The 24,750-nt window shown below is 36.2% G+C and overlaps 16 protein-coding genes across 16 annotated transcripts; 8 read left to right on the forward strand and 8 right to left on the reverse strand.

The window, feature by feature from the left end:
• Positions 1-69: 69 nt before the first annotated feature.
• Positions 70-1,095, forward strand: RAV2 (Rav2p; the record flags this gene model as incomplete). The annotated part of the gene is made up of 1 exon (XM_003958682.1): positions 70-1,095. One exon carries the CDS (start codon positions 70-72, stop codon positions 1,093-1,095), a length of 1,026 nt encoding a protein of 341 aa, XP_003958731.1.
• Positions 1,096-1,151: 56 nt separating this feature from the next.
• On the reverse strand, positions 1,152-2,123 carry LIP2 (lipoyl(octanoyl) transferase LIP2; the record flags this gene model as incomplete). Its single annotated transcript, XM_003958683.1, has 1 exon — positions 1,152-2,123. One exon carries the CDS (start codon positions 2,121-2,123, stop codon positions 1,152-1,154), a length of 972 nt encoding a protein of 323 aa, XP_003958732.1.
• Positions 2,124-2,273: 150 nt separating this feature from the next.
• VPS34 (phosphatidylinositol 3-kinase VPS34) lies at positions 2,274-4,898 on the forward strand (the record flags this gene model as incomplete). Its single annotated transcript, XM_003958684.1, has 1 exon — positions 2,274-4,898. The coding sequence occupies one exon, from the start codon at positions 2,274-2,276 to the stop codon at positions 4,896-4,898; it is 2,625 nt and encodes an 874-aa protein (XP_003958733.1).
• A 441-nt stretch (positions 4,899-5,339) lies between these two features.
• Positions 5,340-7,697, forward strand: CSC1 (Csc1p; the record flags this gene model as incomplete). Its single annotated transcript, XM_003958685.1, has 1 exon — positions 5,340-7,697. The coding sequence occupies one exon, from the start codon at positions 5,340-5,342 to the stop codon at positions 7,695-7,697; it is 2,358 nt and encodes a 785-aa protein (XP_003958734.1).
• Positions 7,698-7,728: 31 nt separating this feature from the next.
• On the reverse strand, positions 7,729-8,637 carry ARV1 (sterol homeostasis protein ARV1; the record flags this gene model as incomplete). Its single annotated transcript, XM_003958686.1, has 1 exon — positions 7,729-8,637. The coding sequence occupies one exon, from the start codon at positions 8,635-8,637 to the stop codon at positions 7,729-7,731; it is 909 nt and encodes a 302-aa protein (XP_003958735.1).
• A 785-nt stretch (positions 8,638-9,422) lies between these two features.
• GPN3 (putative signal sequence-binding GTPase GPN3) lies at positions 9,423-10,238 on the forward strand (the record flags this gene model as incomplete). Its single annotated transcript, XM_003958687.1, has 1 exon — positions 9,423-10,238. One exon carries the CDS (start codon positions 9,423-9,425, stop codon positions 10,236-10,238), a length of 816 nt encoding a protein of 271 aa, XP_003958736.1.
• A 199-nt stretch (positions 10,239-10,437) lies between these two features.
• RVB1 (RuvB family ATP-dependent DNA helicase pontin) lies at positions 10,438-11,820 on the forward strand (the record flags this gene model as incomplete). The annotated part of the gene is made up of 1 exon (XM_003958688.1): positions 10,438-11,820. One exon carries the CDS (start codon positions 10,438-10,440, stop codon positions 11,818-11,820), a length of 1,383 nt encoding a protein of 460 aa, XP_003958737.1.
• Positions 11,821-11,947: 127 nt separating this feature from the next.
• Positions 11,948-13,897, reverse strand: SLY1 (syntaxin-binding protein; the record flags this gene model as incomplete). The annotated part of the gene is made up of 1 exon (XM_003958689.1): positions 11,948-13,897. The coding sequence occupies one exon, from the start codon at positions 13,895-13,897 to the stop codon at positions 11,948-11,950; it is 1,950 nt and encodes a 649-aa protein (XP_003958738.1).
• Positions 13,898-14,106: 209 nt separating this feature from the next.
• On the reverse strand, positions 14,107-15,735 carry CCT6 (chaperonin-containing T-complex subunit CCT6; the record flags this gene model as incomplete). Its single annotated transcript, XM_003958690.1, has 1 exon — positions 14,107-15,735. The coding sequence occupies one exon, from the start codon at positions 15,733-15,735 to the stop codon at positions 14,107-14,109; it is 1,629 nt and encodes a 542-aa protein (XP_003958739.1).
• Positions 15,736-16,010: 275 nt separating this feature from the next.
• On the reverse strand, positions 16,011-17,150 carry MAP1 (methionine aminopeptidase MAP1; the record flags this gene model as incomplete). The annotated part of the gene is made up of 1 exon (XM_003958691.1): positions 16,011-17,150. The coding sequence occupies one exon, from the start codon at positions 17,148-17,150 to the stop codon at positions 16,011-16,013; it is 1,140 nt and encodes a 379-aa protein (XP_003958740.1).
• A 160-nt stretch (positions 17,151-17,310) lies between these two features.
• On the reverse strand, positions 17,311-17,733 carry CDD1 (cytidine deaminase; the record flags this gene model as incomplete). The annotated part of the gene is made up of 1 exon (XM_003958692.1): positions 17,311-17,733. The coding sequence occupies one exon, from the start codon at positions 17,731-17,733 to the stop codon at positions 17,311-17,313; it is 423 nt and encodes a 140-aa protein (XP_003958741.1).
• Positions 17,734-18,121: 388 nt separating this feature from the next.
• Positions 18,122-19,207, forward strand: ERF2 (palmitoyltransferase ERF2; the record flags this gene model as incomplete). The annotated part of the gene is made up of 1 exon (XM_003958693.1): positions 18,122-19,207. One exon carries the CDS (start codon positions 18,122-18,124, stop codon positions 19,205-19,207), a length of 1,086 nt encoding a protein of 361 aa, XP_003958742.1.
• A 186-nt stretch (positions 19,208-19,393) lies between these two features.
• On the forward strand, positions 19,394-19,942 carry KAFR0H01990 (PRELI/slowmo family protein; the record flags this gene model as incomplete). The annotated part of the gene is made up of 1 exon (XM_003958694.1): positions 19,394-19,942. The coding sequence occupies one exon, from the start codon at positions 19,394-19,396 to the stop codon at positions 19,940-19,942; it is 549 nt and encodes a 182-aa protein (XP_003958743.1).
• A 111-nt stretch (positions 19,943-20,053) lies between these two features.
• Positions 20,054-20,512, reverse strand: RPS31 (ubiquitin-40S ribosomal protein eS31 RPS31 fusion protein; the record flags this gene model as incomplete). Its single annotated transcript, XM_003958695.1, has 1 exon — positions 20,054-20,512. The coding sequence occupies one exon, from the start codon at positions 20,510-20,512 to the stop codon at positions 20,054-20,056; it is 459 nt and encodes a 152-aa protein (XP_003958744.1).
• An 842-nt stretch (positions 20,513-21,354) lies between these two features.
• On the forward strand, positions 21,355-23,937 carry SEC10 (exocyst subunit SEC10; the record flags this gene model as incomplete). Its single annotated transcript, XM_003958696.1, has 1 exon — positions 21,355-23,937. The coding sequence occupies one exon, from the start codon at positions 21,355-21,357 to the stop codon at positions 23,935-23,937; it is 2,583 nt and encodes an 860-aa protein (XP_003958745.1).
• A 34-nt stretch (positions 23,938-23,971) lies between these two features.
• SHH4 lies at positions 23,972-24,457 on the reverse strand (the record flags this gene model as incomplete). The annotated part of the gene is made up of 1 exon (XM_003958697.1): positions 23,972-24,457. The coding sequence occupies one exon, from the start codon at positions 24,455-24,457 to the stop codon at positions 23,972-23,974; it is 486 nt and encodes a 161-aa protein (XP_003958746.1).
• Positions 24,458-24,750: the final 293 nt, after the last annotated feature.

The raw sequence follows: 24,750 nt of genomic DNA on the forward strand, positions 1-24,750 counted from the left end.
GATTCGCACAATAAATTATCTGGAAAAACTGTAATTCTTCCAACTTATCAAGCCAACAAAGAATCTTAGATGAGTACTGAACTATACCCTTTTGATCGTTTTGGTGATGGTCATAACTATGACTTTGGTAAAGAACATATAAATGAGAGAAATTGGCTAATTACCGAGATTATCAAACCAGAACTTCCTAATATCATAGATAATGTCGAAAAATGCCTTAATATGTTGAATAGTGATCAGATATTTAAATTGCCCATAAGTAACGGTTCAGCAAGCAGTAGCGATAATTCTCCAACTATAAAAGGTGTTGTTACAAGGCAGGGCCCGTTTATTCTAGATTTTCAAGCAATGCTTAGATTTCCTGACTTTCGTAAGGGTAAACAAGTCCTATATAGGATGAATACTGGCAGAAAGTTTCCATTAGTTCAGTTGGGTACAATCAATAGTAACTTATCTAAAATATTAAAGAGTCTAGAGGACCTTGAAGTATTGGATGACATAGAGAAATTTATTTCCGATTTGGGTGGAGTATTAAGGCTGATCACAAATTCTATTAATACGTTACAGAATCCTCCGAGGGAACTTATTTTTCCTTACAATGATAATTTTACCATGAAACACATGTTCCAAAACTGTGAGACACTTTGCGATTCTACTCACCATGAAGTGAGCCTAGAACTGGTGCTATTCAAGAATGAGTTAAGCATTGATTTTAGGAACTTAACCAAAATTACAAAGAAACCATGGTGCTATATAGATCCAGAAACTGGAAAGTCTCTAGTAGATAAAATTAAAGAACAACTGGGATCCAACAGAACAAAAAGTCTATCAGATATATTGAAAGCAAATGGTATACAAATTGAAGAACCAAGTCTACTGAATAGTCTCGTAATGACTACTTTCAATACAGAGGCAACTACGATACCGCAGGCACAAACTTTTATTAGCAGATGTGTCACTTTCAACAACAAAGTTGTAATGGAAACCGAAAAAATTGCTATTACTACTAGTGATCCAACGCTGATAAGTATCAGTTCGAAACTAAATGCCTTAGAACATTCCATAAGCAATCATTATTCTAACTTAGTAATCTAATGCACTTTTATATTTACACGTTTTTTGTACTACAAGGAAATCAGTTTTCTATATAATTACTCGAGCATACTGGCGATGTCATTTCTGTCACCTTGCATTCTTTCGACTTTCGAAATACCGAGTACCTTCGCTAATTCTCTTACAAATATGATCGCTGTAGTCTGAACACTGACAGGGTTTGTTGGTTTCTCATTGATTATTGAAGTTGCTGTACTGTCTGGGGAGCCGCACATTTCAAAGGTGTTGAGATAAGCAAGATTCGGTGACACATTGATGGCTACACCATGAGAGGTAATAGATCTCCGAACGTGTATGCCAATACTTGCAATTTTCTCATCTTGCATTGACCAAACACCGGTCTTCTCAGTGAGTTTTGTATGTAAATCTAATTTTTCACCTGAATCGTTTAAGGGAATACCTTTCAATGTATTCATCGTGGCCTTTTCAATTGCTGAAACAAGGCAACGTGCAGGGAAATCTCTGAAGCATTTCAAGTCAAGTATGACATAGGCAACCATTTGACCGGGCCCATGATATGTAATTTGTCCACCTCTTTCTACTTGCACAAAAGTTGGTTTCATGGGTCCAATACCTGCTGCATCTGGCACAAAGTTTTCAAACTTTTCAATTTGCTCACTACTAATAACCTTCTTTATTCTTTTCCCACCTGTATACGTTGGATGAAACTCAAAAGTGAGTACCAACGGATTTGGCTTCATGGCTAAGATGCTATCAAGTATCATTTTCTCTGATGGATTCAAGGTAGCGTTTTCTACTTGCTGATGCAGCCCATTTATCTTATTTTTAATCTTTGCCTGAAGTGCTTTCATGTCCAAGTGTGCCCTCACGAATTTTTCCTGGATACAAAGACCAGTCTCAAATGGCATTCTTTCAGTGAATTGAATATGCCTTAAAACACCTGCAGAGGGGTCAATTGGCTCTGTCTTTTTGAAAGCATTGATGGTTGAAAATCTCTTGAGTCCTAGCACTCGAACCAAATCGCGAGAACTCACAGACCTAAGAAGCATTTCAGTACCTCTTGACTTACTTAACGAGATGAGTACATTACTATGACTACCAATATTAAATCCGAGAGCGTAAACTTGAAAAGCTAAAACGAGCTAAAGGACGATTATTAAAACTCAACATATAATAAAACCATCAAGATCCAGTGAGCAATGTCTGTCAACAATGTGACTTTTTGCTTGTCTCAGGAACTGGATATACCATTGAGAGTAAAACTTAGGTCGCTAGAAGGTGTGAAGCAATTGTCAAAACCCTCGGAAAAGATACTCAACCCTAAGTTGACGCAGGTTGAGTCTAATTTGTATCATAACAGCAACTTCCTAGTATCAGTTCAGGTTTTTGATAACGAAAGACATAGGAACCTCACCCTCCCTGTTTTCACGCCGTATATCCCATTTAAAAATTCAAGAAAATGGGACTATTGGGTTACGCTACCAATAATGATAAAACAATTGACATTATCCAGCAGATTGAGGATTATACTATGGGAATATAATGGCATGAAAAAGGTTGCATTTTATAAATTGGAGACTTGTATATTCAATTACAATGACTGTTCGTTGAAAAGAGGGTATGAATCTTTGAAATTTGATTACGAAGTACCCAATACAGTGACATCAATTGAAGATGATGAGGTGCAAGAAAATTTGAACAAGTATCTTCAAGGTGAAATTAAGAAAATTGATTGGCTGGATGATATTACCTTCAAGAAATTGGTCGAAGAAAGGGAAAAAAGAACTTGGCCACGAAACACATTTGTTTTAAACATAGAATTTCCTGTCTTTGAGCTACTTGTCATCTACACTGAAAGAATGGATGAGAATGTACAGAAAAATATTTCTACTCTGCATAATTTCGAATCTGTTACAGATATGACAGAACATTCCAAGACAAGTCCAGATATTAAAATATCATTGGGCGATAAATATACCTCGACTCTAAAGTTTTATGATCCTGATCAATTTAACAGTGATCCTATAGAAGAGAAGTATCGAAGACTGGAAAGAACTTCCAAACAATCAGACCTGGATAAACAGGTCAAACCTGATACTAAAAAGAGGAAATACTTGAACAAAATCATCAACTATCCTCCTGGTACTGCCCTTACTGCTCATGAAAAGGGATCAATTTGGAAGTATAGGTATTTTTTGATGACAAATAAAAAGGCACTCACCAAGCTTTTAAGAAGTACTAACTTAAGTGAGGAAACAGAACGTAACGAGGTACTTGAACTGATGGATTCATGGGCCGAAATTGATATTGACGATGCAATTGAGCTGCTGGGACCTGATTTCACTAACTTATCAGTCAGGTCTTATGCGGTAAATAGACTGAAAAAGGCGTCCGATAAGGATTTAGAACTATATTTGTTGCAGTTGGTTCAAGCGGTGTGCTTCGAAAACCTATCTGTACTGAACGATAAGACGAACAGTGAATTCCAGATAGTCAACACCCCAGCATCTCCAAATGTAGTTAATTCCACGATGATTCAAAGGTATCAGAAACTAGAGAGGTCTGTACAGAGCTCTGAAGATGGTCAAATTAACGACATGACTATGGAGGAAACAACTATTGTTATTTCTCCTTTGGCAGAATTTTTGATAAAAAGAGCTTTAAAGAATCCAAGATTGGGTAACTTTTTTTATTGGTACCTGAAATCGGAGTGTGAAGATAGACCCTATCTGAAACAAATATTAGACTCGTTTTTGGACAGATTGCCTAGTGGACAAAAAGTAACGTTATTTGAACAAATCGAATTTGTAACTTTGTTATCACGTTGTAGTGAAGAAATTAAGAAATCAAAAGATACTACAACTAAAAAAATTGAACTATTGCATTCCTTACTGACCACCAAAATTAGACATATGTTGAAAAATAAGCCAATTCCTTTGCCCCTGAACCCAGATATATTTGTCTGCGATGCAAGTCCAGAACAGTCTACAGTGTTTAAGAGTTCCTTGTCGCCGTTAATGATTAGCTTCAAAACTACAGACAATTTACCTTATCAACTTATGTACAAAGTAGGAGATGATTTGAGACAAGATCAACTGGTAATTCAAATTATTCGATTAATGGATGAGCTCTTGAAAAGTGAGAATGTAGATCTAAAACTTTCGCCATATTTGACATTAGCCACTGGAATACAAGAAGGTGCAATACAATTTGTCCCAAGTAGTACATTGGCCTCGATATTAAGTAATTACCATGGTATATTGTTCTACCTCAAGGCTCATTTTCCAGATGATAGTCAGGAACTAGGTGTTCAAGATTTAGTTATGGAAAACTTTGTGAAATCTTGTGCTGGCTACTCGGTGATAACTTACATCCTAGGTGTCGGTGATAGACATTTAGATAACTTATTGCTCACTCCTGATGGTCACTTTTTCCATGCAGATTTCGGTTACATCCTGGGCCAAGATCCTAAACCATTCCCCCCTTTAATGAAGCTACCACCTCAAATCATTGAAGCATTCGGTGGAGCCGAATCATCAAATTACGATAAGTTTCGAAGCTACTGTTTTGTAGCCTATTCAATCTTAAGGAGAAATGCTGGCTTGATATTAAATCTTTTTGAGCTAATGAAACAGTCAAACATTCCAGACATTAGAGTCGATCCTGATGGTGCAATTTTGAAAGTCAAGGAGAGGTTCAATCTCGATATATCAGAAGAAGAAGCAATTATTCACTTTCAAACGCTAATTAATGACAGCGTAAACGCACTACTTCCAATTGTGATAGACCGTCTCCATAACCTGGCACAGTACTGGAGAGCATGACCCCGAATATACACATATATAGACTTATAAAAAGATTAAATATTCTGAACCACAATTTTGGCATTAAATACTGAATGATTTCTACATGTGAGTCGTAGCATTATAATAATTAGCTTAGCACCCATTATTTTCTTCCAATTGCAGAAGACTGCACCACCATGACCACACAGCCTCTCATTGATACATCCATAACCTTTGGCACCTAATAATTACTCACTGTGTAGGTGTAATATTCACGCGATCAGTAACGCCGCGCCGCGATAATTTTAGTTATTGGTTTTCAGGTACAGGGAATAAACCTCATTTAATATGTTTTGATTTGGTAAAGCTTCAAGATAATATTACATTAATCAGGTTAGTACTGTCCACACAGAATATATAGTTAGCAATCTGCTATTGTAGTGACAGCCCGGTGAAACAAAGCGACTTTTCCATGCAGATATGATTAAGTTTTCAGACTTAGTCAACCATTTAATAAAGCTCCTAGAGTTAAATATGGATGGTCCTCAAAGTGACTTCAGGCGACCTAGTGCTATGGTGGTGACAACTCAACTTATAATCGCTATATCTTTAGGGCTTTTTGCGCTGTTTTCTTTTGCTGTATTACTTAAGAAATTACCTAGGTTATATGCAAGTCGAAAATTCAGGAATAATAACCTTCCTTCATGGAATGCAGACCATTTATTTGGATGGATACCGGTTTTATATAAAATCAATGATAATGAAGTTATCGAATATGCAGGATTGGACGCTTTTGTCTTTTTAGGATTTTTCAAGATGTGCATCAAACTATTGGCTATATTTTGCTGCTTTTCCATCTGCATTATTTCACCAATAAGGTATCACTTCACTGGGCAGTATGATGACGGAAATGACACCGTTATGAATTTAACTAATGCCCCTGAGGTAAATGATGAGCCTCCTTCCAGTCCAGAAACGGTAACTTTATATTTGTGGATGTATGTAGTCTTCACATACTTCTTTACCTTCCTGACTCTTAAACTGATTGTGTCGCAGACCAAGGTAGTGGTTAAAACGAGACAAAAACATCTAGGCAGGCAGAATTCCATTGCAGACAGAACGATTCGATTATCAGGTATTCCGATTGAACTTCGCGATGTGACTGCATTGAAGAATAGAATTGAACAGCTGAAAATAGGTACTGTTGCCTCCATTACAATTTGTAGAGAATGGGGTCCCCTAAATAGATTCTTCCATTACAGAAAACAGGTTTTAAATCAGTTAGAATTAGCTTACGCTGAATGTCCTCCAGACCTGCGTGAGAGTGAAGTATACTCGGAGAATTATAATCTAAGAAGAAGTCAACGTAATGAAGTTATCACTCATAGCAATGATCAAACCCTAGAATACACTTCACGTAGTCAAGATCAGCTAGGGGTTACGCATGACGATTCTCCAGAGGATGTGACCCTGTATTCTCAGGTTCAATTAAAGGACGAGAGACCAAGAATGAAAATAGGACTATTTGGGTTATTCGGTAGAGAAGTGGATACAATTGATCACCTGGAACAACAACTCAAGTTTATTGACAATGAAATCAACCAAGCAAGAAAAAAACATTATTCAGCTACGCCCTCAGCTTTTGTTACAATGGACTCCGTTGCAAATGCGCAAATGGCAGCGCAAGCTGTACTAGATCCCAGAGTTCATTATTTTATCACCAAACTCGCTCCAGCTCCCCATGATATCAAATGGGATCATGCCTGCTTGTCTAGAAAGGACCGGTTGATTAAAACTTACTCGGTTACCATATTTATTGGAATTTGCAGTGTGTTCTTAATTATACCTGTTTCTTACTTGGCAACGTTGCTTAATTTAAAAACCATTTCGAAATTTTGGCCAGGGTTGGGAAACTTACTAAGAAATCATAGATGGGCAGAAAATGCAGTTACCGGCTTACTTCCAACTTATATTTTCACTTTATTAAATTTTGGTATACCATTCTTCTACGAATATCTAACATCCAGACAAGGTCTTGTCTCACACAGTGAGGAAGAACTTTCTCTAGTTTCCAAAAATTTCTTTTATATATTCGTCAATTTGTTTTTAGTATTCACATTAGCGGGTACTGCCTCTAATTATTGGGGTTATTTGTCTGATACTACTAAAATCGCCTATCAACTTTCCACTTCTGTTAAAGAATTTTCCCTGTTTTATGTTGATCTAATAATATTGCAAGGTATTGGTATGTTTCCATTCAAGTTACTATTAGCGGGTAGTCTAATTGGGTTCCCATTAATCAAAATCCAGGCAAAAACTCCAAGACAACGCAAAGAACTTTATAATCCGCCTATTTTCAGTTTTGGTATTCAGTTACCACAACCAATTCTGATATTTATCATTACATTAATTTACAGTGTTATGAGCACAAAAATTTTAACTGCAGGACTTGCATATTTTGTAATTGGATTTTATGTTTACAAATACCAGTTGATTTATGCAACCGACCATTTGCCTCATTCAACAGGAAAGGTTTGGCCCTTAGTATTCAGAAGAGTGATATTAGGGCTATTATTATTTCAACTGACAATGACTGGTACACTGGCCGGGTTTGAGGGAGGTTGGATATTGTCCTCGTGGTTGTTCCCACTGCCATTCATAACGATAAGTTTTCTTTGGGACTTCCAGAAGAATTATTTGCCTTTATGTAAATACATCGCGTTGAGTTCAATCAGAGAACATGAGAGAGATAACTCTATGGTATGTTCACCAGCCGATGATGTTACCTACGAGTATCCTTATCTTGTAGACGGACTAGAAGGGCCCATATTAGAATAAAGAATTATATGTGTATATGAATGTATATAAATTAATAATTTCCAAATATTGGTAAGAACATCAATAACATTTCTGAATAAAGATAGCTTTTAAGTTGAACGGAATCACCCTTTGTGAGTAGTAAAATCATGATAGGTTTGACACATACCGTTTTCAATATAGTGACAAAGATAAAGACCTTTAGAATGGCTCGGTAAGGTAGATTAGTTACCACTTTCAAAGATTCTATTAAATATAAATTGGCCACCCACTTGATTATGCTGGTCGACGAAGTAGAGTCATCGTAAGGCCAAATCAACATCAGAACTGGGAAAATCTTCGCACCATATGACAATAGGATGGTATATGAGATCGCATATTTAGCAAACCGTATGTTCTCACCCCAGTTATACCATTTAATGATACAATATTGCGTTAAATTGTGAAAGAAAGTCAAATCAATTATTGAATATACTGCAAAATAGAGATATTGGTTCAACGCGCTCCAACTATTAATTTTATCAATTATGGTATCTAGTTGGAAAGAGCTGTATCTTGAGTTTTGGTACGTATAATATTTGCTCTCTTCAGTCATCCATTTCAGATATATTTCAAATGTAAGGAGAAGGATCCAAAGACGATTAATAGTGTCAAATTTGAGAATCCAATTTTTAATGTTACAATAGGTCTGTTCTAAAGTCTCTGACAGACTTTGATGCCTGAAGTCTAAAGATTTCCAATCATCGTACTTGGATAGCGTCTCCTCTAGTGAGTTAAAGACCATATGCCTGTAAGCACCCGGCTTCAGTAGTAACAGATCAATAAATAGAAGGATATTGTCTATCTCAACGTACTTGTCTACTATTCCATGACAATGAGGACACTCAGTTAATTGAATATGGTTGTTTGAGTAAACGATATAGAGAGATTTCACAGGTTTGGTACATCCAATGCAAATCATGTATTTCTTCGCTGCTATATGTGTTTGATCACAGTGGTCTTTTTTTCATTGGCAGCATTGCGACTTATAAAGAGATCTTACAATGAATAGTCATGAAGCTGCAATGTTAGGATCTAGTTGGCGTTGCGGTTAGTGAATGGGCTGATTCTTCTATATAGTCGTGGGAAAGAACAGCCACCGATTTTGAGCTAGAAATGGTTATATAAAAATCTTATTTGCAAGGGTAACGTTTACTAACTAACTTGATGAGAAGAATAGTGTCAAAAGGATGTGCCATTGAAGGCTTGAAGGTGGAATGTCCCTATTACTAGAACCGTCAGGCCGAAGAAGCAAGATATTTCATGCATTAGAAGTGTTCGGGCAATTATAAGATCGTTATGGAGGAAGATTGATGAGGAACGTGGTAAGAACTCGTCACAGTAGAGAGAAGATACTGCTTTAATGCAGAAACTACAAAACTCTCTCGGAATTGCTATGTAGAGGCACACTGCATGTAAATCATAAAATCAAAATAGCCATTCCCGGGCTCTCTGGAGGCTCCAGAAACTCAGCATTGCCGCCCCTTCTAATGTTGAAATGGGCCACACCTCACGAAATCTGCCAATTACAATCCTCACACAACGCCAAACCTCTAATCATCTTGATATTCATAGCAACCATCCATAGTAAATCTGAAAAATTTTCAGTTTCGCTTACAGAAAATTGCGATGAGCTTTATAAAGAAAAATTTGATATTAGCTAATAGTTGAAATTAACTCTTTGAGTGAAAAGTATCAGAGTATACCATGTCTCGAGTCGGTGTGTTAGTGTTAGGGCCTGCTGGTGCAGGTAAGAGTACGTTTTGTAATTCCATAATATCTCACATGCAAACTATAGGACGTAGAGCGCACATTGTCAATTTAGATCCCGCTGCAGAACCAAATAAATACGAATTTACGATAGATATAAGAGACCTGATTTCATTGGAAGATGTAATGGAAGAATTAGAACTTGGTCCAAATGGGTCTTTGATTTACTGTTTTGAGTACCTTTTAAAGAACCTTGACTGGTTAGATGAAGAAATTGGGGACTATAACGATGAATTTTTAATATTTGATTGTCCTGGCCAAATTGAATTATATACACACGTTCCAGTATTACCTCAGATCGTACGTCATTTACAGGGCCAACTGAATTTCAATCTGTGTGCCACATATTTGCTTGAAGCACCCTTCGTGATAGACACTTCGAAATTTTTCAGTGGTGCCCTTTCAGCCATGTCTGCCATGATATTGTTAGAGCTACCACACATTAATATTCTAAGTAAACTGGATTTGATCAAAGATGACTTCAATAAAAAGAAATTGAAGAGATTTTTGAATCCAGATGCAATGTTATTGGCTAACAGTGCAGACGAAGAAACGAATCCAAAATTCCAACATCTAAACCAGTGCATCGCTAACCTTGTAGACGACTTCGGCATGGTGCAATTTTTACCATTGGAAGCAAACAACGCTGAAAGTGTCGCTACAATCCTGTCCTACATAGACGATGTCACCCAGTGGGCAGAGGGACAAGAACCACAGGAGCCCAACGACCAAATCGACATCGAAGAAATGTAATTCAAGCTTATAACTCTCATATATAATTCAAATTGGTGTTTGGAACAGTTAGTTATTCACACTACGTACATAGCGACTTTAAATCTTTCAATGCGCATTATTTAATATATCAAAAATTTCATATAGTGGTATTTGAAAATATTTAGTTGATATGGAAGTTATCTCATCACGTAGAATCCGCACGTAAGAGAATCTTCTAATGGTTACTATTAGTGAAGTTAAGGATGAGTCCAATTCATCCAATAATGTTCATACAAGAACAGCAGCTCATACTCACATCAAAGGTTTAGGTTTGGACGATACCGGTGTGGCAAAAAAAGTTGAAGGTGGGTTTGTAGGACAGATCGAAGCTCGTGAGGCTTGTGGTGTCATTGTGGACTTAATCAAAGCAAAAAAGATGTCTGGTAAAGCTATATTACTTGCTGGTGGTCCTTCAACTGGTAAAACTGCTTTAGCGTTGGCTATATCCCAGGAACTGGGTCCAAAGGTCCCATTCTGTCCAGTTGTGGGAAGTGAACTGTACTCTGTTGAAGTCAAAAAGACTGAGGCGTTAATGGAAAACTTCAGAAGAGCCATAGGTTTGAGAATAAAAGAAACTAAAGAAGTTTACGAAGGTGAAGTCACCGAATTGACTCCAGAAGAAGCCGAAAATCCACTAGGTGGTTACGGTAAGACCATTTCTCATGTTGTTGTGGGATTAAAATCGGCTAAAGGTACAAAGACTTTAAGATTAGACCCAACTATCTATGAAAGTATTCAAAGAGAAAAAGTAAATGTAGGTGATGTCATATACATTGAAGCCAATACAGGTGCTGTCAAGAGAGTGGGTAGATCAGATGCATATGCCACAGAATTCGATTTAGAAACTGAAGAATACGTTCCTTTACCTAAAGGTGAAGTCCATAAAAAGAAAGAGATTGTTCAAGACGTCACATTACATGATCTAGATATTGCTAACGCAAGACCACAGGGAGGTCAAGATGTTGTTTCCATGATGGGACAGTTATTAAAACCTAAGAAGACTGAAATCACTGAAAAATTAAGATTAGAAGTGAATAAAGTCGTTGCAAAATATATCGATCAAGGTGTTGCAGAACTGGTTCCAGGTGTTCTATTTATTGATGAAGTCAACATGTTAGATATCGAAATTTTTACATATTTGAACAGAGCACTTGAATCCAGTATTGCACCAGTTGTTGTTCTTGCTTCAAACAGAGGAATGACAACCGTACGTGGTACCGAAGATGTCGTATCTCCTCACGGTGTTCCTCCTGATTTGATCGATAGACTACTAATTGTACGTACCTTACCATACAATAGAGATGAAATTCGCACCATTATTGAAAGAAGAGCTAAAGTTGAAAATCTAAATTTAGCTGAAACGAGTTTGGACTTGTTGGCAGATATGGGTGTAGAAACATCCTTACGTTATGTCTTACAGTTAATGTCACCTGCTGGTATATTGGCACAAACATCTGGCCGTGAAGAAATTATGGTAAGTGATATTGAAGAAGCTAAGTCGTTATTTTTGGACGCAAAAAGATCAACTAAAGTTCTTGAAACAACTAAAAACTACCTGTAAAAAAATATGTATTATAACTAGATATACTTTTTTAATTCAAGATAAGAATCGAATATTTGAAAAATGAGAAAATCAATCTATTCTTTAGAATACAAATTTTACGATGATGATTGTTATATACTTCGATCTAAGCCTTTTCAGAACCCAGATCTGCAATTTCCTTCAAAAACTCAGCTGGTGTCTCAATTGCAGTACTACCATACACAACATTTTTTGGATTGTGTAATTGAGAATGAGCCCACTCTTGTAAATTCTGGTATTCTAGATAGTTACCGCCACCAACAACAAATACTACTGATTTATTGTATGATTGTCTCTTTGGTTTTTTAGTGTGAGCTCCCCTTGTAATACGAGGATCTATGTAAATATAACTATCCGTAGCTTCCAAATTCTTTTGTGAACTATTTAAAGGATCCATTATTGCCTCGACCACGTTAGTAATAGGAATCGTCTTCTTTTCTGGCAATAACTTTTTGATACCGGAGATTAAACTGCCAACTTTACCTGGCAATTTACCCTCTGTTAAACTATACAGACTTGAAAGAGCATTTGATGTTGCGTGTACATTGCTGTTAGTTGTACCATCTTCAAGAGACTTGTTTTGTAATGATTTGTTAGATAATTGCATGTATTCCCTTAATTTATAGACATATTTCAAGGGACTAATGTCATATTCGTTAGACTTGAAGTATGCCTCGATTTTGTTTGTGAAATCCTTTGATAAACCATCATTGGCTGTCAAATACAGCACAATGAAAGATCTCATTTTATCCTCTAAGTTATTTGTTTTACCATCATCCAAGATTTGCATAAATGATTCTTGTACCTTATTACTATTTGGACCCTGCTCTATTTCGAAAAATGTGTCGAGTTTCTTGTTTTCCAACTCAGCTAAAAGTGAACTGAAAATGTTAACATGAGTGTCAATAATGTTCTTCCTTGCAGTAAGTTCTGGTAATTTGTTGACAACTTCTTGAAATTGTGTGGTTTCCTCAGAAGAATTCGGGTCCAGGTCGCTGATATTGGTTACACCAGTTTTCCTACTTATTTCAGCGGCTTCTTCCTTATAAGCAGTCAATGCAAGTTCAACGTTTTCTGCTGCTTCAGGGAATGGTAAATGAGAATTTTGAGTCCAGAAAAAGTCATGTGGTTCAATATCAAATCTTTTGTGACTTTCTTCACCCTGATCATTTGTTGTCGTAATTGTAATGGTGTTTCTGGATAATTTGAAAATATCAAATACCATACATTGGTAGATCCAAGAATGGGAGAACATACATGCAAAATCAATCTGTCTGTCAAGAATAATCAAAACAGATCTTTCGATCGAGTCATTACCAGGTAATACAGATGTACTTGATGTCTTTGTATTAATCACATAATCACGTAATTTATTTCCCAATTTTTCCGCAACGGTTTCTGCTGGACCACCCTTTGGTGCTCTCAGGATTGGAATTGATTGTGTTGTGATAACAGTATTGAATAAGCCTTCTGCCACTTCATTGCAAATAGCGTTGATCGACTCCTCAGTAGATGATGGGTTATTCAACAAAGAATAAGTATTACTCATTTCTAAAGAGAACAGTTCGGGTTCTGTAACAACAAAGTCTAAGTATTGATCAAAGACTTGCTTGATTTTGTCTGATTTACCTGTAACAGAAACCTTTTGAGCCAAGTTCTCTAATAATTCTCTGTCTAGGGTAGAGGTAAAATTAATATAATATTCTGAGTATTTGTCATCTTTCAAATCTTGAACAATAAAATCGATATTACCTTGCGTTGGGGAAACAAAATAGATAGCTGGAACATCAGGCAATGGGGATCTATCTTGATGAATTAAAGAATGGACAGTAACACCAGCCTTTAATAGATCATTGACACGAAGCACCGAAGAAATAATAGCAGTACTCTTGACATCCATGAGCAACACCTTCCAAATCAATTCTTGGTCATTAAACGTGTCTTCCAGATTAGTGTTCTTTGTATCTTCATTCAAGAATAACATCTTCAAAACAGAAGATATCTGCATATCTCTGAGGCTAACATTGTGCCCTAACAAAACATCATCATTGGCCATTGTCTGGTATTCTCGTAAGTGATTTCACAGAGTAATTAAATAGTCAGATATTCGAAAGTATCTTAAATATAACTGTGGCGTTGTTGGTGTTCTTTCTGTCCTGTTTTTTTATTAAGCGAACAGAATTTCATTGTTGAAAAATAATGGAAACTCGTAATGGGTAATAATTCTATATCTAATTATATTTATATGTACATATGAGGCTTTACTTATTGAGGTCCGTCTTTTAATGTGGATCTACCTGCTCTTAATAATTCATCACATAACAAAAGGTTGCTTGCAATACCTGTAGCTCCACTGATGGCATTTCTTAAGACACGGTAGGAATCCCAAATACCTTCGATGGTTGGATCACAGGAATCACCAATATTTAGGTCGACACCTACGTATCTACGTTCTTCAGTGGCTTCATCTAGTTCGTCTTGGCATAGCGCAAGAACATCTAATGGATCGAATCCAGAGTTTTTGATCAAAGTTTTTGGAATTACAAGCATGGCTTCAGCAAAGGCCTGGATACCTGTCTTCGTTTTACCTTTAGCACCTAATTTGTTCATATTGGCTTTTTTCAGGTGGTTAGAGACTTCGATGAAGTATGAACCAGCACCAGGGACGACGGCTGTGTCTTTAAGAACGTTGGCAACAGCTCTCAGACCGTCTCTAACAGCATCTTTGGTTTGGTTCAATGCATAGTGGGTGGAACCCTTGATTAGAATAGTACATGATTTTGGATCTTTGTTTTCAGTGACATAAGTAAATTTTTCTTCACCAATTGTTTCCTGATGCACCAAACCGGAGAAACCTAAGATTTGTGGGGATAAATCATCAACAGAGTTTTGAGCTTCACCACCAGTTACTAGTTGTAATCTTTCCATATTACGTCTCTTGGCTCTTCTTAATGCTAAAATGTTATGTTTGGCAAGAACGTCTAAGGACATTGGATCAATACCTTTTTGGTTAATTATAACAAAACCTTTATTAGAATCAAGTCCACAAACTTCATTTTTCAAATCAATAATTTTCTTCAATTTTTCATCAACAAATTTTCTTTCACTTGCAGCTAATTTATCTCTTTGATCTGCTGTACTGTAGAAGAAGCTTGAATTTACTTCAGTCTTTTCATACTCTAATGAAACATTTAAGATTAAAACGTATGCATTTTCAACACGAGTAGGCATATCTGGATGTCTTCCACCGTGGTCTAAAACTAAACCTTTGATAAACGTTGTATCCTTTGGAGATAAATGTTGCATCTGCATGATCTCCACCATATGTAAATCTAGTGCATTTTCTTCATTTTGAACGTTCAAAACCGCATCAGTAACAATAGGCGTTAGTACTTCAGTTAATTCTGCGTTAACTTTGGTGGCTAGGGATGATCTAGCAACTTGTAGAAGAAATTCTCTGTCAAATTGTCCCTCGTTAGAAATCTTGTAATTGTCTAAGAAGTTCAAAGCTTCCTTTCTGGCAATTTCAAACCCATCAGTGATAATCCTTGGATGTACACCTTCTTGAATGAATCTATAAGCTTGTCTCAATAGTTCACCGACAAGACAGACAACTGTAGTGGTACCATCACCAGTAATTTCATCTTGTGCAGCGGCGGCACGGGCAATCATAACCGCAGTTGGTGATTGAATTTGCATTTCTGTCAATAGCACTTTACCGTCCTTGGTCAATTTAATATTACCTGCACCATCGACTAACATCTTCAAAGTTCCCTTAGGACCAAGGTTTGTTTCTAGAACAGATTGTAAACCTTCCGCCGAGGTAACATTGACTTTCAATGCAGCATCTCTTCTCAAAGATTCTGCCTTTGGATTTAATAACTGTAGAGACATGATTGTTACGTTCTCAACGTGAATAGCTTATCCAATACAACTTCGTGTTCCTCTTCAATAAGTGGCAAAAAGTTTGATTAATCTGACAAAAAATTTTCTTGATGCGCGCGATACCCGGAACGTTGGTGAAAGAGTTAATGATGCTGATGAATAAAACAGACTCATCGCTGGGGGCCGTTGGCCAACGAAGTGAGCCACAGGTTGGGATGGTGGAGGGGTTGTGTATTTAAGGTTGAAATTATATATCTATTCGATTTAAATAATGTGAGGCAAAATCAGTTCTTTGATCTCTGTCTTGGGCCACCTGCGGATTTCTTATTTCTGGCAGTAAGGATTTCAACACCATGTTCAGTGACCAATAGAGTGTGTTCGAATTGTGCACTTCTTTTACCGTCTTGGGTAGTAGAGGTCCAGTCGTCTGGCCATGTGACATCCTTCCACGTACCTTCATTGATCATTGGTTCGATGGTGAAGACCATACCTGGCTTCATGATACCTGGAGTTCTGTTATTTGCATAATGGGGAATATTTGGAGAACAGTGGAAAAATTTACCAACACCGTGACCACAGTAAGTTCTTACGACGGAGCATTTGTTTTCATTTGCATATTTTTCAATATGATCACCTAATTCTTGGAAAGTAGTACCCGGTTTACATAATTTGATTGCCAACTTGAGACATTCTCTAGCGGTTTCTACAGTATTCAAAGCTTCCTTTTCGATGTTTTCACCGACGTAGTAAGTTTCGTTTAAATCTGCATGGAAACCTTGATAATATAATGATACATCAAGATTGACAATATCACCTTCTTTTAAAACAGTTTTATCAGGAATACCGTGACAGATAGTTTCATTGATAGAAGTACACACGGATTTTGGGAAGTTGTAATAATTTAATGGTGATGGATAAGCGTTTCTCTTGATAGTTTCATTATGGACGATTTCATCAATTTCATCGGTAGTGACACCCGGTCTAACGGCAGCTGCTGCAATATCAAGCACTTCTCTACCTAAAATACAAGCTTTTCTAATCTTCTTAATCTCCTCCTTGGTATAAATAGGGATATTGTTTAGTCTGTCGTTTTTCTGTTCACTAATAGGTAAACCATTAGCAGCCCAGTCAGGTTTTTCAATATGTTCAGGAACTGATCTCTTTGGAGTCAAAGGGTAACTGGCTCTCAAATTACCAGCGTATTTGAATTTTGGAAATGGATCAAAACTCTCGTAAGAACCATCATCATCTTCTTTGTAATGTAAAGTCTTGTGCGATTTATAATTGTTTTTATAACAGTTTTCATCACAGAAAACCTGTTCAACACCATTTTTTAAGCAAATAGGGCATTTCAATTGTGAAGTAGTCTCTTTCCCACATTGGAGACCCGCACAGTAAGTCTTCTTGACCTCTTCGCCAGTCATTATGATCCTTGCTTAATTGTGTCAATCTCAGCCTAATTATTTTTTTTTTCTGTAAATTGTCTCTTTTAAAAGAAAATGCAGAGAGAAAAATTTTTAAAGCGTTGCAAAAGAAGAAATTCGTACATTAAAATCGATGAATATGATATCATTTCATTTTGGTTTACAAGAATTCCGAATTGAAATTCTCTGGTAGTAATTCGTTCATGGTCATTAACTTGTGTCGTGATCCATCACCACTGAACATGATTACTGGGAAATGTCCCGGAACAAATTCGCTAAGGAATTGTCTACAGATCCCACACGGTGAAACAATCTTTTCATGGCCTCCTATGACCGCCAGGCATACCCAATCTTCCTTGGGAATCCCCTCAGAGATGCTCTTGACAACGGCAGTGCGTTCTGCACATATGGTACCTCCATAGCTTGAATTTTCCACATTACATCCGGACACGTAGTCACCATCTTTAGTCAAAATCACTGCACCTACAAAAAATTTAGAATATGGACAGTACGCTTTCGTTCTGGCATATAGCACTTTATCTCTCAAAGTGTAAAATTTCTCGCTCGTTAGCTGGATAGACATCCTTCCTTCGGTGATGAATAATTATCACTAATGTATGTTACAGGGTGCGGTTAATCAGATAATCTTCTTACGTTGATTATGTTCTTTTTAGTATTACCTTAGGAAAATGTAGCCTTGCTCTTTCGTCGGGGGGGGGGGGGGGTGCTCCTCCTGGTATCTTGGAAGTAAATATTATTCGCAATTAGCTATCAATCGTCCCGTTTCTAACAATAGGTACTCCTTACTATCGTATGGTTAAGTGCTGTGTCTGCTTCCTTGTCCGTAGCAGCTGTTGCTTTATTGAGTTTTGGTTTCTCCTTGTGTTTTGTTAACAGATCAACTTGGTGACCTTGATTATTTTTTCCTCTCTGACAGAGTAACAAATTGGTGATACAAAATCTCAGCAAGCATGAGGATCCACAGGAGGTACACGGTGCATTCAGATCCACTGGCCAATGGTGTGACTCCAGGTAGTACGAAAATCGGCTGGTTCAAGCTGTTTTTCAGATGGGTTGTGACGATTGATGGAGATGAAGAGATCAATGAAGGAAAAGGCTACATTTCACTTCCTCAGGTAACAAATTATATCTTTTTCCTTGGAGGTAGATTTAGAACGCTCAAGAATAAGAATCAATTGCCAAATTTCGTTCTTTTCGCAATATTAATACCATTAGTACTTTTCTCCATTTTTGAAACAAATCAAATCTGGAGGAAAGGGTACGGTTACAAATCACTAGTGGTATTATACTACTATTTCAACGTCGCTTGTTTAAGTTCCTTTATCACCACAGCGACCATGGACCCTGGTTGTCTACCAAGAAATATACATTTGAGTCAGGTGAACGACGGTAAATATCAAATCCCACAAGAGTACTATAATCTAATTAATTTACCCATTACCAGAGGAAATCCCAACGGTGATAGTATTTTGATGAAGTATTGTCGAACTTGCAGGATATGGAGGCCTCCAAGAGCGTCCCATTGTTCAATCTGTGAAGCTTGCGTCATGACGCATGATCACCATTGCATTTGGATAAATAATTGTGTGGGACAAAGAAATTACAGATATTTTGTTACATTTCTAATTAGTGGTACATTAGCTTCTATTTTTCTACTTGCTAATTGTGCTATACATCTTGCAAGGCGCCGAAGATCTATTTCAGATATGCCAATACCTATAACGATAACACTCATCATATACGCATCTTTGGCAATATGGTATCCATTAATCTTACTCGCGTATCATGTGTTCATGACAGGCACACAACAGACGACAAGAGAATATCTTAAAAATAGTTCAACTAGTAATAGAAGAAATCCAATTTTCCAGAAGATCACCAGAAATAAGGGCAACATTTACGACACACACTCCTTTATGGGAAACATGGTATCTCTGGTATGTCAGAGGAGAGGACTCAACTTGATGGACCCACGAGAATATCACGATTCAGGTGACTGGAGGTTCATTAACTTCGAGAAACATAACCAATCATAGTTGAATTAAACATTCACTATTAACTTTTTTTTGTTTCGAGGATTTTATTATATCTTTGAGGGAAATTATCTATACGCGCTCCGAGAGCTTATGAGATTTGAATACACAAGAGTTTGATTCTAGTAAACATAACGTAAAAACTGTTGTGCTGTCGTTTGTCGGTACGTACGATCTCCTATTACAGGTATGAAACTCTTTAATAATAGTTACGAACTAGATTATCCGTGGAATCAAGTGACAGCAGCAAATTGGAACAAGTATCCAAATGAAGTTTCCACACACGTAGTTGCTGTCGATGTTTTGAGAAGAGAAGTTAAGGACAGTGGGAACGTATTGGTCACTGAAAGACTGATAACTGTGCAACAAAATATCCCTCGGTGGTTAATCTTTCTATTGGGGAGTACGCAAAATGTTAGTTATGTGAGGGAGGTTTCAACGGTAAATCTTCAAGATAAGACATTGACTTTGAAATCGTGCAATTTAAATTATGTGAACTTGTTAAAAGTCTTTGAGACGGTCCAGTATACCCCCCATCCGAAGGATCCATTGGACAGGACTCTTTTTAAACAGGAAGCACAGATAAGTGCATGTACCGGTTGTAATGTAAGCAAAAAGCTAACGAACACAATGGAAGATTGGTCAATCAAAAGATTTTGTGATAATGCAAAGAAAGGCAAAATCGGGTTCAATTCTGTTTTAAGACTCTCTAATGAAGAAACTAGTAATTATAAGTAACCATACAAGCATTTATATGTACATATATTCTAATCGCATGCAAAGTAAAAAAAAAATTGTAAAACAGGACTAAAACTTAAAAGATATATAAATTAATATATCACATTATATTTAAGCGTTGGTCTTGTAAACGGAATGACACTTACCACAGTAGAATCTGTCCTTGTGGTTAGCTAAGAAGACACCGGCACCACAGGTGGCGTTGGTACATTCTCTTCTTAACTTGGTGACCTTACCTTCGTTGTCGACCTTGTAGTAAGATAAGACAGCTAACTTGACCTTCTTGTGCTTGTGCTTGATCTTCTTTGGGGTGGTGTAGACCTTCTTCTTTCTCTTCTTACCACCACCTCTTAATCTCAAGACTAAGTGTAAGGTGGATTCCTTTTGGATGTTGTAGTCAGATAAGGTTCTACCATCTTCCAATTGCTTACCAGCGAAGATTAATCTTTGTTGGTCAGGTGGGATACCTTCCTTGTCTTGGATCTTGGACTTGACATTGTCAATAGTGTCAGAAGATTCAACTTCTAAGGTAATAGTTTTACCTGTTAAAGTCTTAACAAAAATTTGCATTCTTGAATTTCTTGGTTTGTCGGCAAACAAAAATTAAAAATTAAAATGTGCTTCTTTCTCACCAAGTGATGAATTATTCTTTTATATGATAACAAATGAAACAAACCAATAGTCAACACATTACAGTACTCAAACTTTTTTTGTATTCACACACACAGTCTCATTTTCCGGTGCCTTCACGAGTTTCGCTATGTTAATTTTTTTGCCTCTTTTTTGCGTCGCTCGGAGAATTTCAGAATTTATTTTGCAAAAAAGTTTGTTTTTTTTTTAAAATTTTTTGAAAACGCATGGGGTTGTGGGTGTAACAGTCCACGAACTCGCAAAAACTTTTCCGGCTTTCAATTTGTCGCATTTTTGTGGTTGAAAAATAGTTAATAAAACAGTTCAGTTTGGCATCTCCGATGGTAGGCATGGAAACTTATGATGGATAGGTGCCATGGTGTCCTATGCTGGGGTGATTTCCGTGGAGCGATACATTTGCTGCTATAAATGGTGAGGTTGCGGGAAGATATCCATTGCTTTGTCTGCAGGAATGGAAATGAAAGCTGGGCGGCTAAATGCTTTTGGAACCTAAATGGATTAGATGAAGGTGTTCGCACTTAGCTGCATTATATGTGTGGCCGTTATGGTATAGGAAGTATATTACTGGAGGGAATTGGAATACTAGCGCATGTTGCAAGTTTTACCTGCGGGAACATGAGGCCGGGTGACGTCTTTCCACGTGAAAACTAACTTCGCGATACATTACATTAGAGGACAAAAAAAGCCTTATAGGAGCCTGCTATGATCAGGGCTGAAAGCCATAATATAATACAGTTCCTCTCGAGCTGAAGAAACGCAAAATGAATTCTCTGTACGATTTAGATCCAAAATGGCAGCGATTACTCAATTTAAATAATTTCTTAGGTGGATTGACCGTCAATGAATTTGTGGAAGAATTGAGTAATGATCATTCCCTGAGAATTGAAAGGCCTTTCAGTGACGAGAACGTAGTTTCCACCAATACGTGGCAAAATTTGGATTCGAAGCCTTACATTAGAACATTTGAATCCACATTAAAGCAATTGAAACATTTAAATGAAGAATCAATAAATAAAAAATCACAACTGTCAAACCAGGTCGCTATACAAGAGTTAGAACATTCTGAAAGTGTCTTGAAGCTATCAAAGGATCTAAATACTATGATATCACAGTTTAACGTCCTGGATGAGCAATTAACTAATGTCAATCAAGTGGTCTCACCCCTAGGTGACAAATTAGAATCTGCAATTAAGAGAAAGAAAAATTATATTAAATCAGTGGAATTAATATCACAATATAATGAATTTCTAATAAATGGTCAATCTAAATATATAGACGATCTGAGAACTTCAAATATTTGGTCCAATAATCTAAAAGCTGTCAATTTGACCAAAAATTTATTGATACTTTCAACAAAATTAGAGACAAATCTAATCCCAAAGACATTGGAAATTTCAAGCTCGATTCAAAAATATTCAGAAATGCTGGAATTAGATTTATTAGATCAGTTCAATAAAGCTTATCAAAATAATAATTTTAACCAATTGAACGAAATCGCTTTAATCTTAGATCATTATAATAATGGTGTGAATGTTATCCAGAGTTTTATCAATCAACATTCATATTTCATTGATTCAAATCAGGTAGAACTAGATGAAAGATCAAATAATCTGATATTTACTGATGAAGATTTCAAAGCAAACATGAATAATCCACTTTCGCATACTTTCAAATTCGAAGAATCATTTATCGCTATACTGAACGACATTGAACTTGTCATTAAGAATGAGTCCAAAATTGTTAAGAAAGTTTTTGAAGAAAGATCTTCGTATGTTATTCAATTGTTTATTCAAAGAATATTTGTACAAAAGATTGAACTAAAAGTTGATTCATATTTGAATAATGCATTGGCTTTAACAAATCTAGCGTATGTCAGAACATTGCATGGACTTTATCAATTGATTGGTAAGTTCGTGAGAAACTTGGCCGATTTTTTCCAGGCATTAGAAGAAAATAATAGTAGTAAGAATAATATCCTAATTACTACCTTAGAACAATGTTTTTCAGATTTATTTTCAAAGTACCTTTATGATAGATCATCTTATTTTGATATAGAAAAAAGAAATTTGGAGACTACACTAATTGATTTAACTTCCAGGTTTATTATTAAACATAATAATGAGTTGAAGCCAAAATTATTATCAAACAAATTTAACCAAAATGTTGAAAAATATATAAATGATGATTTCAATTTTATAAAAAAGGGTTATAAATCATCTGGTAACGTATCAAATGTAACAGCGTCGTCCAGAAAGAGATTGTTACGATTTAACACTTACTTGAAAAATCAATTGGACAATCTAGATCATGCAGTGAACCGCTCTAATTCAGTTTTGATTAACAATGAACATTCCAATTCTAATGAATTTGATACTTCAATCAGCTACAATAATAAGACGGACGCTGATGATGAACAAGATTTCAATATAAATAATGTCGACGAAATGCTGAAGTGTGTTATAGAATCCATTGCCAGAGTCATGGAAATAATTCCAAAAAATGCATTTGATTATAGTCTGGAACTATTGGAAGTCATGATAATGGGAATTATTAACAACTACATTGAAGTTGCATTGGAAGTTGCATATTATAGAGCTAAGAGTAATCACCATAGCAATACTATCGCCAATGATAATGATGTATTGAGTCTATCATTTTTAAAATATATTACTAAAAGTACAGAAATGCTCGGGTTAGTATCCACTTCGATAAAATCAATTTTTATGCCACTCTTGAATAATTCACCCAATGTCAAGCTAGCTTTAATTGAATTAACAAATAATAGCATCAAAAAATCTGAAATTTTAATTAATATTATTTTGAATGAAACCACATCCATATATTCCAACAAATTTGCACTTTCTTTGTCAAAACAAAAGAAGAAAGATTTCACTCCCAAATCTCAAGATCAATTAGATCAAGACACGTTACCGGCTATCGAAATTGTTAATTGTCTAAATTCCTTATATTCACAGTGCAAACATAATTTGAAAAATGGAAATTTGGAAACATTCCTGAATTCTGTTGGGGAAGATCTCTTCAATTTATTATTGAATCATTATAGTAAGTTCCAAGTAAGCTCAATTGGTGGTATTATTGTAACGAAGGATATTATTGGTATACAGAATGTGATAGAAACTTGGGGATTCGAAAATTTAATGGAGAAATTTGCCACTTTGAGAGAATTAGCAAACTTATACACCGTTCAACCTGATTTGTTGGATTCACTTACAAAAGAGGGACGACTTGCAGATTTTAATAGAGATATTATTAGAAACTATATCTCTAATAGAGAAGATTTTAATCATGAAAATTTCATTTCCAGCATGAAGAAACGGTTCTAAATAAATTATTATATAATGTAATACTACAAATAATTCAATCATGCCAAAATTGCTTGACTACAGTACTGATCCCGCCATCTTCAACTTCTATCTTGTAGATACCAACTCCAGATAAGAGTGTGCCGACTGTTAATAAATACATGAAATAATTATGTATCCTACCGTACACTCTTTTTGATACATAGTCGATGATACAAGACTGAAATCCAATATGACAATGACCTACAAGCATAGCACCCAATAAAGTGTCTGTTATTGTATGTATTGTACCCACTGTAATGAATGGCAGGACAATTAGTGGAACAAGTGTCATTGAAATGATTCTTTCTAGGTCCCAATGTAAAGATCCTTTAAAATTGTTCTTCGATGGTACAAATGAGGCTGAATTAACATCGCCTTCCACGCCACCAGGTTTCTGTTTTCTTGTAGGTAAGAGTGGAATTTGGAAGAGCTTTGGTACAGAGTATGACAACCCTCTCTTTTGTAAAATAACTCGCGGACGAGTATGTCTAATAATCATACCTCGCAACATTGAAGCATTTATCATAGTTTAAAAAAGTGGTAATACCCTTGTCTAGGTAGTTTTTGTTCGTCATATAACTCCTTGAATAAGATTATACTTATCTATTGCTAAAGGATGCAAGTTCATGTTTTAGATATCGTCTTTGGATGGATGAAGACAGTTATGGGTGGTTGACCTTTCTTTTTTATGTACGGTCCTATTTAAATTGATAATCTTTACTGTGAAGAAGGGTCCTCATTCGATCTTATCATTATTGCGTCTTCCATATTATATCTACATGTCAACATACA

This window comes from Kazachstania africana, chromosome 8 (assembly GCF_000304475.1).
Source record: "Kazachstania africana CBS 2517 chromosome 8, complete genome".
In the NCBI taxonomy this organism is placed as follows: Eukaryota; Fungi; Ascomycota; class Saccharomycetes; order Saccharomycetales; family Saccharomycetaceae; genus Kazachstania; species Kazachstania africana.